Source organism: Hesperophylax consimilis, chromosome 6 (genome assembly GCF_061612785.1).
Source record: "Hesperophylax consimilis isolate HC1 chromosome 6, BYU_Hcon_1.0, whole genome shotgun sequence".
Classification (NCBI taxonomy): Eukaryota; Metazoa; Arthropoda; class Insecta; order Trichoptera; family Limnephilidae; genus Hesperophylax; species Hesperophylax consimilis.
In genome coordinates, this window is record NC_142841.1 from 746705 (window position 1) to 762686 (window position 15982).

Below are 15982 nucleotides of genomic sequence, written 5' to 3' on the forward strand. Positions count from 1 at the left end.
GAACAAATGAACGCAAATCGTGGAAGTGAAAATTAACCCACTTCCCGATATCCGATAGAGCTGAAATTCGTCAAAGAGACTTGTTGTCGATAATCTGTCTTTTAGTGGTAATCACACACGCACAGGCGGACATATACGCATTGGTCTGAAATTTCATTACATTACAGCAGTTAATATACGAAATAAAAGTCGGTCCTACCCAATCGGGATTTGTCTCAAATGTTAGCGTGGTTAACTCCAGTTCCTGGGGAAGAAGGTTTAATCCTCAGTCAGAAAAAACTTTCTTTAGTTAAAATAGATGTATTATATTTAAAAAAAAACGGGTTTTACCATTTGATTTTTTAACATTTGCTTTTTTGAGAAAACATATAAGAAATGTTTTTTTTTCTAAATTAATTAATTAATTTTCTTCGTAAATTGTCATGTCTAACGCCTTCTGTAGTTTCACGGTATGAACGAGAATCGCACTTTAATAAATAAACAAATGTCTCCCTAAAGAGACCTCATAAAATACTAAAAAAATCCTACCAAACAATAGTCTGATAAGAATTGTATATGTTAAATGATTTAAAATTGAGGAATTTGAGAAATCGTTCCTGAACTCTTTCTAACCTGTTAACATAAACAATATAGCGCGGGTTCCAAACCGGTGAACAGTACTCCAGGTGAGGACGAACATGTGAATTGTAGAGCGTCAGATATGTCTTAGTATTTTTGAAAAATTTGCATGTTCTCAGTACAAAACCTAGACTTTTTGATGCTTTTGTGACAATGTTATCAACGTGTTTATCAAAGGTAAGTTTCGAGTCCAGGAAAATGTAAGTTTAGAGTCCAAGAGTATACAATATCAAACAACAACCAATTTCGGTTGTTTGTGATGGGAAATATTCCTGCGTGTAAGGTAAGTTAAGGTTTATTTGATCTTTCTAGTTTAGGTTATAGTATATTATTATACCTAAGTATTTAATTTTATTTGAAATTTTCAATGTGGAACAGTTTATTGTACAGTTATTTTTTTATGTTATTTTTGTGGAACGTCATTTGGTTTTATTGCAAATGGTATAACATGAGTGTTTTTCGCTATTTAGAGATAGTAAGTTTATGTCAAACCAGTATTTAAGAGTATTTATGTCTTCTGTTGTTTTTAGTTTTACTAATTCCCATTTATTGTCGCTTTCAATGATTACTGTTTTTTTACTGAAGTTTTTATTTTATAGAGATCTTTCATGTTCATATTTGCCCAAAATTGATTTAGACAAGATGGTTTGAATTTCCCACGTATTTTCATTTATAAATGATTTAAAATTGTTTTCTGTCATACAGTTTATAATCACGTTTAAGAGTACTGTCTATTTATTTTTTAATGATGATATTGAAATCCCCGGCGATTATGCAAGTTTTGTTTTTGATTTTGATATTATTTGTCATATTTGTTCGATAAATAATTTGGCATTATATCCACGAGTTCTATAGATTGCTATTGAATAATAATTCATTTTATTGAACTTGAGTTGAATTTCTATGCAGTTAATTGAATCTACACTGTGTTCTAATATTGTTACAATGTTATTATACTTGCTATTACTGAATATTGCTACACCACTGTTCTTATTAATGTTTGTGTTTGTGTGTATGTAAGTGTAAGCACATACATTATAATGCGGAGATTCACTATTTGTGTACGTTTCCGTTAACACTATACGCCCGGCTTTAGGTACTGGAAGATTATTTATATTGAGAATAAATTCTTCTATATTTTTTAAAGGCTCCGTATATTGAAGAAGTAGGTATTTATATACCGAAGAAACTATCTGTGGTGATTTCGTTGCACTCTTTTGCACTTTGACTCTTGAATTCATTGATTTTGAAGCAACTTTCCAGTTGTGTACTTCTGAAGTCGTCCATTTTTTTATACATATTATATTGTATATGGGAATAGAAAAAATGGTTTGTTTACATCATTTTATTTTCTAGGTCGTTGTGATTTTTTATTTCAATTATGAGTGAGTCTTCAGATTTTCGTGCCAGTAATTTTTCGTTTTTGAATCAGATGTATTTGAAATTTTTCTCCTTCGCCCATATTTTAGTACCTATTCCATAAAAGATTTTTGTAATATGGCGTCAGGGCTTCATGAACATAAAGTTTTTTTATTAACGTCTGTAATTTGAAGGAAGACATTCCTATTTTTTGGCACTCATTTTTTGTTATCTTCTTTAAAGTCAAATATTAGACGCGGAGGTTTTGTATCAGTTGGTTTTAGATATTTCAGTTGGTCCGCTAGTTCTAGATTTATTCCGAAAGCAGAAATAATTCTGTTTGTAATTTCATGCGGCGGTTCACTAATCGATACTTTAAATCTGGTAACATTTACAGAATTTTTTAATTCTCTTTGTTCTGATTCGGCTATTTTAATTTCTAAAAACGATTATTTTTTCTTTAATTTCCAAGTCATCTATAATTGTTTTGTTTTGTTTCGGTAAATCGAGAGTTTAATTTAATTTTTCATTGATTTCATTGTTTCTGTTGCTTATACATTGGGTAACTTTTTTTAAATCGGCTAATTCCGTCTCGAATTTTTAAAACATTTGTGATTTCAACTCACCTAGTTTTCGGTCAATGTAGTCCGTGAGCGAGTCCACGATTTTTCGATGTTCAATAGCAGATCTTGTTGAAGACATAATGTTGTAATTTAAATAATTAATAATTGAATAACCCAGTAGCGAGTAGAGAGTAGCGAGAATCAGGTAGCGAGTAGCGGGTTTAATCGGGAGCGAGCAGATTGACGCCGACCGAAGACAATATACGGCGTACCTTCGCGTCGCGCGACAACACAGTGCAAGAAATTGAAAATCTTTTTATGATCAATACTTACAACCGTTTGTGTTTGAGATAATAACTAAATGCACTTTTAGTCATAGTCACCTAAGACTCTAGCTTAAGTTAAAATAACACTTCACTGTTTGCTTTATATTATGTTTGTTTTATGTAATAAGTATAGACGCTGTTTACAATACGGTTTATATGTAAGACTTGACCATAGATGCATGGTCAAGTCTAACATATAAACAATATAATTTATAAAACAGCTGAGACCGAGCGCGGAGAAAGAATATTCATAAAGGTGTGCTTACACGAATTTGTAAACTGCCCGATTAATTGTCATTTTTTTATTGGTCACAAATAAAAAAAAAATCATGCACCACTCAAAGTTTCGTGGTATGAGTCAGGAACACAAATATTAGACAATACAAATAATTTTTAAAAATACAGTCGGAGGCATAAAAAATATAGGAAAGAATTAAAATTAAATTAAATTTTGTTGCACATAATAATTTTAAGCAAAAAACAATTTTGAACTGGACTCGAATTTGTTAATATGATTAAATACTAACCATCTTCAAAGTTGTAGCACGGGCAGATGGGGTTGTCCGCGAAGCTGGGGCACTCGCCGTGCACCCCCTCGGGCGGGCCGGCACCCCCGGGGCCCCCTGCCCCCTGCCCCCCAAGCGCCGGCACCAGCGACAACACCACCAACACTACGCACAGCATCACGTCACTGCGCACATCTCTCCGCAAGGAACAGCTGCCCGCACGGATCACTCTCGAATACGTCTTGTATTCTGGTATTGGCGATCTGTGGATGATTCTTCGAAACTTCTGGGCTCAATGGACCGATGGTTTCATTGGTTTGCGGTAAGTCATATTCCTTTTGGATGCGTCTTGTATATTTGGCGATCTGTACTTTGATGCTATTAAAAATTCCCGGATCAATAAACTCAATAGATAAATATTATTTCGAGATTACGGTGAGTCATATTCGAGTTACTCAGATGCGGCGACCTTTGGTTGTTGTTGAGGAAAATAGACTCAACTAACCGATATTTTGATTAAGTTGTTGTAGGTCGTAGTCATGTTTTGTTCAAATGAAGATATTTCTCCTTCACATGCGTTTTGTCATCGATTTTGTAGTCTGTGGTTGTAGATGCTGGACTCAATGGATTCTTATTTAAGGATGCTTCTTTTGGAGGAGTATCTGGATCAATGGACCACTGCTATTGGTTTGCGGTAGATCATTGTCGTAAGGTGGGATCCTGTAGTTACTGTCTTGTTGTTTTTCTGATTTTCATCGTAGGAAAAGCGTCAGGCAAGTGTTTGCAGGATAATCTGTGGACAATGATAAAAAAACATTAATTTTATACCTTTAAAACAACAACAAAAATTAGCAAACTTCAAAATCCGCCACTCTAATCGGCCCTGCTTACCCGTCTTATGACGTTACGTAACCCAGAGCTCTTTTGAGGTTACACACAAAAGTATTTAAAAAAACGCTTGTTAAAAGCATCATCGTTTGATATTTTTCCTTAAAGAAAATAACGTCTTATCCGTGAAACATTTTTTTTTTATTTCTATCAATCGTTCAATTTTAATAGAACTTTTACACTTTTGTTCCTGCCGTGTCATCCGTTTCTCGAAAAAATGAATATCTTACATTTTCCCCTTTCACGCTAAATCGTTGGACCGTTGAAGCGTCCGCCTTAAACTTGCTTATCAAACAAAAGCTTCTGACTACGGCGCGAGTTGAATGACAGCCACCGTTTTACCGCCTTTCTGTGGATGTTCGGTGTTGCCACCGTGAGAACGTTAACTGAATGGAGTTCCTATTTTCCATCACAAGGGGTTATTTTGAACAAATTTTCTTATATTTATATCTACCTTGTCTTCCTAGAAAACCCCCATCTGGATACAAATATCTCTGAAAGAAGTGTTTATATCAACTTGGCGAGTACACGCCTGAAAAATATTCACCGACGAGATTGAAAAATAAATTTATTTATATAATTACAACGGTATAAATATACCATAAACAATAAATCAAATACAAAGACATCAGAAAGTATAAAATGATCAGAAACTCTAGAATGATATTACAGTAAGAGATCAGGTACCTACACGTAAAACTTCTAAGTAGACTTTCTAGGTTTAATTAATATTTATTGAAAATATCTGATATTATAGCCTTCTGGCAGTTAAATAGATCCGCCACATCTGCTTATCTATTACTAACTTCATGTAATTAAGGTATAAGTGAGTATTTTCAATGCTCAACCCTGGTATTGATACATTTAAACATTATTTTGGAACGAGTAGCTCGCGCAAATAAATGAAATTCATTGAGGTTAAGTAAATTAGGGCTGCTTATACTACCAATTACGATTTTGAACATAAATATTAAGTCGGAGAATTTTAATTCTTTCACTAAACATTTATTTATTTATTCACGTCTTGAAGGCTTTGACACGCAAACATTATTGTAGGTAAGTTGTTCAGGAGTACGATAATGTAGGTAGATTAAATTTATATTAGGTCAATGGTATTATCGGTATTACAATGGAAGATGCTCTGAGGAACTAGCGTCAATGATCCCTTCGGCACCGGTGCGTAGTCGGGATACACGCCAAACGCGCGCCCAACATTTGTACACGGTTGACATTTGTCACATGAGAACGGGTCGCTTCTACGATTCGTTCTTAAATTCAACAGCTAGGCTGTGGAACGAGCTGCCGGCCTCTGTGTTTCCTCCCTCCTACAACATGGGACTCTTCAAGACCCATGTTCACTCCTTCCTCTCCACAAAAAGACCCTCCACACAGCATCCCCAAAGATTACATAGGCCCTGAGGGAAATTATTTTCTTCAGGGCCTCCTGTGTGGAGTTAATATAAAAATAAATGGTACGAGGGTCAAAAATCCTGACGACAAAGCGAGTCTAGTAACCTACATTATGTCGTTGACTGATAAAAACATTGATTTATAATTGGTTTCGAAACCATTACCTCTAGGGCCAGAGCCTAGGATTATGCCACTCAACCACAGATATAGTAAAATAGTGATTTTAAATATTTTTCTGCGAATTTCTCTAAAATAATTATACATCAATATATGAAAATATACTCATAATTTGTATAAAAAATGTATTAAAAAATTTAATTTTTTTAGTTGGATGTATGTTCTATGTCGTAACTTCCTACATACGGAATAAAGTGACTACTAAACCTGATTTAATGCCTTGCCTAAAAAAGTATCGTTATTTCAATGTCATTTCAAGAACCGAATAGTCCAGTGCAATTAGCGATTCGCGATCGAAATTATTCCGGTATTCCTAATTTGTTTTATTAACTTTCCGAACTTGGCGCACCTGTGCTCGCGCCGCCATTTTGAAAAAACCGGCCGAAATCGCGCCAAAATCTAGTTTTTCAGTACAGATTTCGGCTAAAATGGTTTAAAAAAGTATAGTAGAAAATAAAATTACCTACAACTCTTTAATTTTAAATTTCTTCTATCTCTAATAGGTACTGAGGTAGAATTTCGTAAAAATGCGTACATTTTTGAAAAAACAAGTTTTTTGCGCGACTAGGTTTGGTTTTTTGTAAATACCTCGTTTCCAGTACAATTATGTGAAAAATTTATAAATACTAATTTTGTAGAAAATAAAATTTCATAAAAGAAATAGGTATATGATTTATGTTTTTTATCTCTATTATATATCCATGCTCTAATCCACTAAAACCAGGCCAAAAATTGAAACAAAGGTATAGTGTTTTAAACTTGGCATTCCTTGATTTTATTTTTCTTTAACAATTATTGTTGTAATGACATATACGTTGACAACAATCGTCATGCCTGTGTCAGACCTAGCTATAAATATTGTAGATGGCCTATTTCAGCATATCGGTCGCCATACATTCCCAATGGGAAGACCACTAAAATGGGCCAAGCCACTACATTTATACTCGCAGCTAGGTCTGACATGCCTATTAATGTAATCACAACACAAATTTAAGATTATTAATATAATTAAGTTGATAAGGTAAATAAAAAAGAGAAAAATTGGAATTTTCGTAAAATTAACATTTATTGACATTCTTTTCTTTCTTACTTAAGTTGTCAGCATAACAAAAATTAAAATTAATGGTAGATCAGTTTAGACAGAAGTAAGAGCCCTTTATTATAGTTTCTTACTCCTGGCCCTGAATAGATTCTTCATCCGTCTCATCACACAAATTAGTGGTGATTGGGTCATCATACTCCTCGTCATTGTCATCAACTTCATCAGGCTTCTACAGAATTTTCGCATGAGTTGCCATTGCAATGAATGCAGAGTAGGGAGCGTTTCAAACCCGACTTTCTGCAGGTGCACTTTCCAACGCAACCTTTTTTGCATTGACATGATATAAAGTTCAGCGAGACCTGAGGTGCAGCTTCCTCCAATATTAATACTGGAGTTAGTAACCCAACAGCATCCTTTTTCCACCCCCATTCAGTTGGATCTTTATCGTGACCAAGCCAAGTCTGCACTTGCAAGTATGTTCTTGAAACGTGATGCTGGACTGCATCTTTGTTGGGTGGTAGCCTGGAAAAATTGAATTTGTTCTTTTTTACTCCTTTGACAAAAAAGTACCTTAAATTTTCCAAATTTGATTTCTCATTGCCGCCATAGAAAAGTGCAAATAATTGTTCGGCAGTCAAAGTGATTGTCTCTCGTTTTGCTTTTGGATCTTGAAATACACGAACAAGTTCATTCACTGAGTGGTTCTTGAGAAGAATATTACAAAATTTGTGTTTTCCTTGACCGATCGGAGCTCCAGTTGTTTCGCAACCACTAATGGCATGAAGGAATAAAATGTTTTCTTATCTATTTACTATTTCAATTTGCTTAAAACATTTGTTCGAGTACAACGCGTTAGGTGATTTACCTTTACCAAATTTTTGGTAATATACCTTTGGAGGTGGGAGAGCTGTGAGGCGTACCAGCAGGTCAATATCTGAACAAACAAAAATGGATCATATCGTAAAATCACTTGACACAAAGCAGTTTGCCCAGTTCTGGAAGAAAAGCAATAACCCGATCAAACCAAAAAATCGAATCGCCAGCCAAATTGATGGGTCCACAAACGCGGAGGAAATTGGTAATACTTTTAGAATAACCTATGCAGATATTTCCGGAAATGAAGTACCGTCTGTCTCTGATATTATGGAATATGATGGACAAAACTTTTACTTCTCTGAAAGTATTATAATGAAGGCCATAACAGGCACTAAGGCTGATAAGTCTCCGGGGCATGATAATCTAAGTATTGAACACATAAAATACGGAGGTAGATACATACCCAAACTACTAAACATACTGTTCAACGCAATACTTAAACACAACCATGTACCGGGTGCAATGACGAAAACGATTATAACTTCAACCCCGAAATCGATACAGCCTGACATGACCAACTCCAACAATTATTGGCCAATATCTTTAGCAACTATAACTGCAAGATTATTTGGAAGGGTAATTTTAAATGAGATACATGATAAACTAATGTCTAAAGATAACCAGATGGGATTTAAATGTAGATTATTCACTAATATGGCAATATAAACTGCAAAACAAATAAGAGAATTCTGCAAGAAACGAAAAACTACAGTGTACGGGTGCTTCTTAGACCTATGTAAAACCTTCGACAGGGTCTGTCATAAAACACTATGGGATAAATTGAAAGCTAGGCATATACCTACCTTATTTATAAACACACTATCCCGATGGCACTCCCAGCAGGAAAATGTTGTACGGTGGGCAAGTACATACTCCCAGCCGATATATTTGCGGTCAGGAGTAAGGCAAGGAGGGTGTATGTCCCCCATTCTATTTAATGTATACATGGACGAGTTGTCAAGTCGCCTTGACATCAGAGCGGGCTATCGTGTTAACAGTATATGTATGAATCATATAGGCTACGCGGACGACATGATCCTCCTAGCTCCGTCGATCAAGGGATTAAGATTACTGCTAAACACTTGTGAAAAATATGGAAAACAGCATAATATGATGTACAACCCGAAAAAGACGGAATTGATTGCGTTCCACCACGGAAAAAGTCAAGATACGAGTAAGATGCTCCTCGTATACCTTAACGAGGCAAAAATAAATACATGTTCGAACGTGAAATACTTGGGTCACATTATTAATCAAGACTTATTGGACGGTGGCGATATCGATCGACAAAGGAGAAGCCTAAGCATAGTGTCTAATATGATTGCCCGCAGATTTTGCAAATGCAGAAATACCGTTAAAAAAAATACTGTTCAATGCATTTTTTATACGTGTGAAACATGATGTCACTACCGAACTTGCTCGATGGAACGACTCCGAATTCAATATAATGACGCTTGTAGAATAATATTTGGATACTGAAACAGCAGAGCATCGACAATGTTCACGGAACTAGCACTGGAGGTTATCCACCGCTTACCCGCCCTGGTATAAGTAACAGATGGTTACTCTTTCAGGGCTCTCACAAGGACTCTATTTTTTTTTTTGTTTAACGACTCTACATTTATTATAAAATGAATCTAGACCTCCAATGTCCCTGCATAGTGGTTAGGCTTCAGGATGCCTACAATTTTACACAAAAACACAAATAACAATATTAAAATATGTACAGGAATAGTAAAATAAAATAGGCCTAAAAATAATACAGGATGAAATAACTGCTTAAAGCCTAGGCCATCTGTAGAGAAAGAAAAAAAAAAGAAAGGAGACACATATACATTCATTTTTATACTGTAGGAATCTACATTTAAACATATATAAATATTACCGGAGAGTATTACACCCGTCCACTGGCAGTCCCATCGAGAATGTGCATGGCGATCGGTCTGTCCGTACACAAAGAACGACTACCGCGCCCCTCCGCCGGATTACCTGATTATGCCCTGAAGAAAAAGTATGTGGGAATGTTGGGGGCGTGCCCGAAGACCCTAGGGACTAAGTGAGCGTCAGGCATTCGGAGGGTGGGCGGAAGGTTGTCGAGCTTGCTCGGCCATTCCTCAAGCCCGCCATGGCGATGGGGGAGGCGCAGTCGACTCTGTGTGAACACTTGTCCGGTGTGGGAGGCGTCTGATTAGGCAGGGACGAGGTCTATTTCACACCCAAAACGGGTTGAAGACGGTACAGGACAATTAAAGTTCAGTTCCGGCTTACTGCACACACTCCTAATGATATGTAAAGCAAAAAAAGAAAAAAAAAATGATAAAGGACAAGTTAATTAAAAACTCAAATTAAATTAATTAAATTCATTATGACGGATTGAGCGATGATGTCATCACTACCATCGCTCAAGGGGTCAGTCTCGCATGGAATCCTGCTGAAAAAAAACAATCATAACAAAAGAAATAATTAAAATAATAGCAGATACTATGGAAAGAAGAAAAGCATTAACAGACAAAATTATAAAGAAAACAGCAAAAACAAAAAAAAATCAAATATATAATGCAAAGGTGATTGCAAACCTTAATATAAAATGAAAATAAAAAAGAAATATAAAACAGACATCATAAAGAAGGTAATATGAGAGCAAGAAAAGAATTAACCGAGGAAACCAGAAGCAGTCACACATGGCACCTGAAACTCTGAATGATTTTAATCTAATCAGCGACTCTAAGATCAGGCCATCTCTCTACCCAAACCTTTCTAAACTTCCTCAGGCACTCAAAGTTCACCTTATTCGAAACGAGATCGGCATTCCACACCGGTCTTGTGATGACGTTCAGACCTTCCAACATTTCCTCTCTTGTATCAGTCAAAATCTCACAATGCCACAGAATATGCTCGGCAGTCTGGTCAGTATTGCCACTCCCCCTGAATTCCCCATGCCCGGAGAGAAGTTGGGTCACATGGTGATCCAGGTTTAAATATGCCCCTTCCATTCTGAGTTTAACAGACGGGAAGAATGAGTAAGTCCATCTTCCCGAATTTGACCTGTCCCATCGCGCTTGCCATTCACTCAGCGTTATTTCTTGCATTTCTCTAAGAAGAGCAGGGAGAGACACAGATCCGCCTGGTATTAAGTTAACACCTAGGTGAGTAGCAGGTCTTCCTCTGATAAGCTTCTTCTTTGTTAGCACCTCCCTAATTTCTAAATCAATTGGCAATATGCCGGCCAAAACTGGCAAAGCGTCCGAGGCAACTGTTCTATAGGCACCAGAGAGTGCCAACAGGGGGATTCGCTGGCCTCTCTTGAGTGCCGACTGGATCAATACATTATTCAGGCGGTGCTCCCACACAGAGGCTGCATAGGTGACTTGCGACACATACACCCCTCTGTATAGAAGGTGAAGCGCTGGAGAACGCAATCCCCACTCGGCAGTTGAGATCCTTCTCAGTTTCAAGAAGAGGGCTTGGGCCCTGCTTGATAGACTCTTGACATGTGCCAAGAAAGAGGACGATCGATCCAAGAGAACCGCTAAATACCTAGTGGTTTCCGCAAATTTGATGTTAGAATCTCCCATTTTGATGCAAGGATTTCTCCTTCTATTGAGGGAGCCCTTCATCAGGAGACCCATGGTCTTTTGGGGAGCAAAGGTCAAACGATTTCTCTTGCCCCATTCTAAAATTGCACTTAAACCTTCTTCAGCTTTGCACTCTACTTCTTTTCTGCTGTTCCCCGAGACCAAAAACAATTTGTCATCAGCGTAATCGACCGAGATACATCCCTCAGGCAAGGGCAACCTGGAGGAGTCGTCAAACAAAATGTTCCAGTAATCTGAAGCAAAAACCGAACCCTGGGGACAACCCATATTTACCTCCCGTTCAATAGTGACATCCCCGTACGACAGAATTATAGAACGGTTGTTGAAATAATCTGCGGTTATCTTGAATAACCTTGGAGAACAATCACGCGATTTTAGTTTAGAGAGTATCATCGGCCACCACGCATGATCGAAAGCACCAGTGATGTCTAAGAAGACCCCAATCACATACCTCTTAGGGCAAGCCTTCACCCATTCAAGCGCATACGAAATTGCGTGCTCCGTAGACATACCGGGGACGAAGCCAAATTGTCGATCGCTGGGTGGTGACAAAGTTTTCCGCAGTTGGCATCTAATCAGTTTTTTGAGTATTTTCCCAAATACAGACAGCAAGGTGATGGGCCAGTACGCCTTGACATCTGTCCGGGGCTTATCATTCTCTTTTGGAATGACACGGAGCACGCCTTTCTTTCATACTGTGGGGAAAACTCCCCTTCTCATGCACGTGTCTAATACCTGTAAGAGCTCCTCCTTGGCGTAGATCCATACATTCTTCACTATTATGCCATTAAGTCTGTCGAAGCCTGGTGCCTTCTTTGGATCCAAACCCTTAATAATAGCGTCAAACTAACTCGGAACTAGCACTGAATGGATTTGCCGGCCTGATGAGACACCGGGTCACTGGAGCCAGGATGCGACTAGTAGCCTCTGCCAACATGTTGGTGACCGCAGCCTTCCAGCACCAAGAGCCATTCCTGAGTGAGCGCTGGGCCCGAGCGCACTCAATACCACACACTGCATAGTTGTCCTTATTTGTTAATTTATTAATATCTATTATACAAATAAATGTATATCTATATGGGACGTGTGGGGTTGCACTAACCTCCCGACTGCATCATGTTGAGATGACAACGAGTTTGCTTTGTGTTACTATAACGGTCGTGCAAATGAGGTTCTGAGTAGGGAAATAAAACGAGATTTGTTGTTCTCATTTTCCAAAAACTTTTCCTGTGGCACTTGTGGGTGCATGCTTTCAAAAAACAAAAATCCTGCAGAAGTTGTAACTCTGGCACGCCGTGCTATTTCCACCCCTTTAGTGCCTTTCTTTTCTTTAAAATCTGGGTATCCATCGAAGACCACTACTGCATTGGATCCATAATGATTATGTACACACCTGAAATATTGCTAGAAAATCACTGAAAAGGTTGAACACGACCCCATACAACTTTGTGCTGTAAATATCCTCCATCAATTACGTGTATTTCACTGCTTCCCAGTTCTGTATTATTTGGTAGAGGGTTGAATGATGAGTAAAATATAGACTTCGTTTCTTTTCGTATGCTTTCCTCTTAGAAAAGAGACAATGGGACAGGAGAGATTTCATATTAGAAATATTCTTTATGTTCACTTGGAATAGCATTAATGGATTTATTGCCATAGTCACACCCTGATTTTTGACACTGCTGGTTACCGCCGCAAGAGAAACTATCGCATTATTACGTTTCAAGTGTAGGTTTCCAAAGTTCTGGTTGATAACTTTAGACATACCGAATTCCCCCATCTTTTCAGCCATGTGACAAATGACTTTGCTATCCCCGATCGTGCCACTGCCAATAGACATAATCACGTTTGTTTTAGAAAATGGTTCATGGAAAGCAAACCAATCAATAAGAGTTTAAACGTCTTGATCATCCCTCTTAATTCTTGTAAGCCTCATCTCTACATGTTGCTCTGACGTTCCTGATTCAATCCCACAGAATGATTCGATACCCTCACAAATGTTATGCAGATAAACGAATTGGAGTAGATGGAGGGGGGAAGTAGACCTCACCATACCAAAGTGCCCTCTAGTAAATTTGTAGATGTAGGTATTTAAAAATGCAAACAAAAATCTAATAACGTGATGATAAACCGGTTTTTTTTTGCGTACCATACCTAGATTTGTTTATACTTTATATCGGTAAAAAAACTATATAAACATAAAAACTGTGTATCTTTTTGGAAATTTAATGCTCTACATAATTGTTTTCAATAAAATTTTCATGAAATTCTACTGGGAACGAGGTATTTTTTTTTTTTTTTTTTTTATATTTACTCCACACAGGAGGCCCTGAAGAAAATAATTTCCCTCAGGGCCTATGTCATCTTTGGGGATGCTGTGTGGAGGGTCTTTTTGTGGAGAGGAAGGAGTGAACATGGGTCTTGAAGAGTCCCATGTTGTAGGAGGGAGGAAACACAGAGGCCGGCAGTTCGTTCCACAGCCGAGCTGTTGAACTTAAGAACGAATCATAGAAGCGACCCGTTCTCATGTGACAAGTGTCAACTGTGTACAAATGTTGGGCGCGCGTTTGGCGTGTATCCCGACTACGCACCGGTGCCGAAGGGATCAATGACGCTAGTTCCTCAGAGCATCTTCCATTGTAATACCGATAGAACAAGGACAGCATACCTACCTGACGCCTGTGCTCTAAAGATTGCAGTCCGTTTGTTAAGATTGGGGAATCTATCAAACGGACCGCCCGTTTCTGCACAGAGTCAAGGGTTTTTTTCAGGTATTTTGGGGCTCCAGACCAGAGATGGCTGCCAAATTTGACAGTAGGGCGCACTTGCGATTTGTACAAGGTGAGCAGTTGTGTACTATTAAAGTATCTGCGGGCCCTGTACAGTACGCCCAGCTTCTGAGAGGCCAACTTTACTCTAGCGTCGATGGAGCCCCCGTACCTGAGCTGGTCACTTATAGTTACACCAAGCATATCAATGGAAGGCCTGTTCGGAAGATTGCTTCCGTTGAAGGAGACTAGATTATCATTTGGATCCTTTTTAGACGTAATCAGACAGGATTGGGTCTTTGAAACATTAAATTCGACGAGATTATTTTTACCCCAGGAGGAAATACTCTCGAGATAACCGTCCATTCTCTGCTTCAAAGCCCTCCGAGCCGTTGGAGTTTGTGTGCCCTTTGGGGGCTTGTCAAACAAAAAGCTATCATGAACTGTACTGTCATCCGCGTAACAATGAATCGGTGCACATGTCAAAAGGTCATTGATGTGCAACAAAAACAAAGTTAGAGACAAAACCGATCCCTGTGGGACGCCAGCATTTATGGAGTGCGAGGAAGAGGTGAAACCGTCAGCAACCGCCTGAATCGACCTATCCTTTCAAAAGTCAGCAATCCACGTACACAGGGATGCGGGAAGTCCGTAAGAATGCAATTTGTTGACAAGTCCTCGGTGCCAGACCCGGTCAAAGGCCTTGGATATGTCTAGTGCGACCGTTTGGGTCTCACCGTGACGTTCCAGGCACCGCCCCCAAACATGCGTCACATACGCGAGAAGATCACCGCACGAGCGGTTCCGCCGGAATCCGTATTGACGGTCGTTGATAATTTTGTTCTTCTCGAGGTATGTGAGCAGTTTGTCGTTGATCACACGTTCCATCACTTTGGACAGAACTGATGTGATCGCTATGGGGCGGTAGTTGGCCGGGTTGGAGCGGTCACCTTTCTTGGGAATAGGGTGAATTACCGCTTTTTTCCAACCAGAGGGCACAGTGCCACACTTCAGGGACATTTTGAAGAGCTTTGTCAAAACTGGAACTATTTCCGCAGCACACCTCTGCAATACCAGGGCAGGTATTCCATCAGGTCCACTAGCTTTGTTAACATCGAGCCCCCGTATGACGTGGAGTACATCCCGATGCCGGATCCTCAGCTTTTTCATATAGAAGCCGCAGTGAGGAACCGACGGCGGAACAGCACCCCCGTCGTCGAGGGTCGAGTTTTCCGCAAAAATTTTCCCTAAAAGGTTTGCCTTTTCGGTGGCGGTGTTTGCTAGTGAGCCGTCAGGTCTGGTAAGAGGTGGCAAACTGGGTTTGCAAAAATTTCGACCTATTGAGCCCGCAAGCGACCAGAATGCTCTGCTGCCATGCGGGCAGGCAGCCAGCTTTTTGCTGATCTGCAGGTCGTGTTCGAATTTTGACCTTTTGATGATTCTCTTGCATTCCTTTGCCAATTTGTTGTATGCTGATCTGCTTTCGGGCGTTCGAGATGTGTTGTAGGCTCGGTAAGCCGCGTTTTTTCGTCGAACTGCTTCGGAGCATTGTCGACTGAACCACGGCTTTGAGCCCACACCAGTTTCTTTAGTAGTCGATTGTATGAAGCCATCCATCGCCGAATTGATGACTTCACTAATCTCCTGGGCACATCTTGAAGGGTCCGAAGTCCGAAAACAAACAGCTGACCACGGAAAAGCATTGAAATGGACCCGCATACCGAACCAATCTGCTGACCTATAGTGCCACACTTTTCTCCTCAGTCTCTCATTGGTTGGTCTGAGGCTAACGGGGATTGATGTCGTCACTAGGCAGTGGTCAGATGATCCCAGAGGCGCTGTGACGTCAATCT

The 15982-nt window shown here is 39.1% G+C and overlaps 1 protein-coding gene across 1 annotated transcript in view; it reads right to left on the reverse strand.

Annotated features, from left to right (window-relative positions):
- LOC149422819 (uncharacterized) overlaps positions 1–15982 on the reverse strand; it is a 770637-nt gene that overhangs the window by 17448 nt on the left and 737207 nt on the right. The window contains exon 7 of the mRNA XM_089632301.1: positions 3394–4165. Coding sequence (XP_089488427.1) covers positions 3394–3550 — 157 coding nt within the window. The 5' untranslated portion in view covers positions 3551–4165. The remainder of the gene's footprint in view (positions 1–3393; positions 4166–15982) is intronic.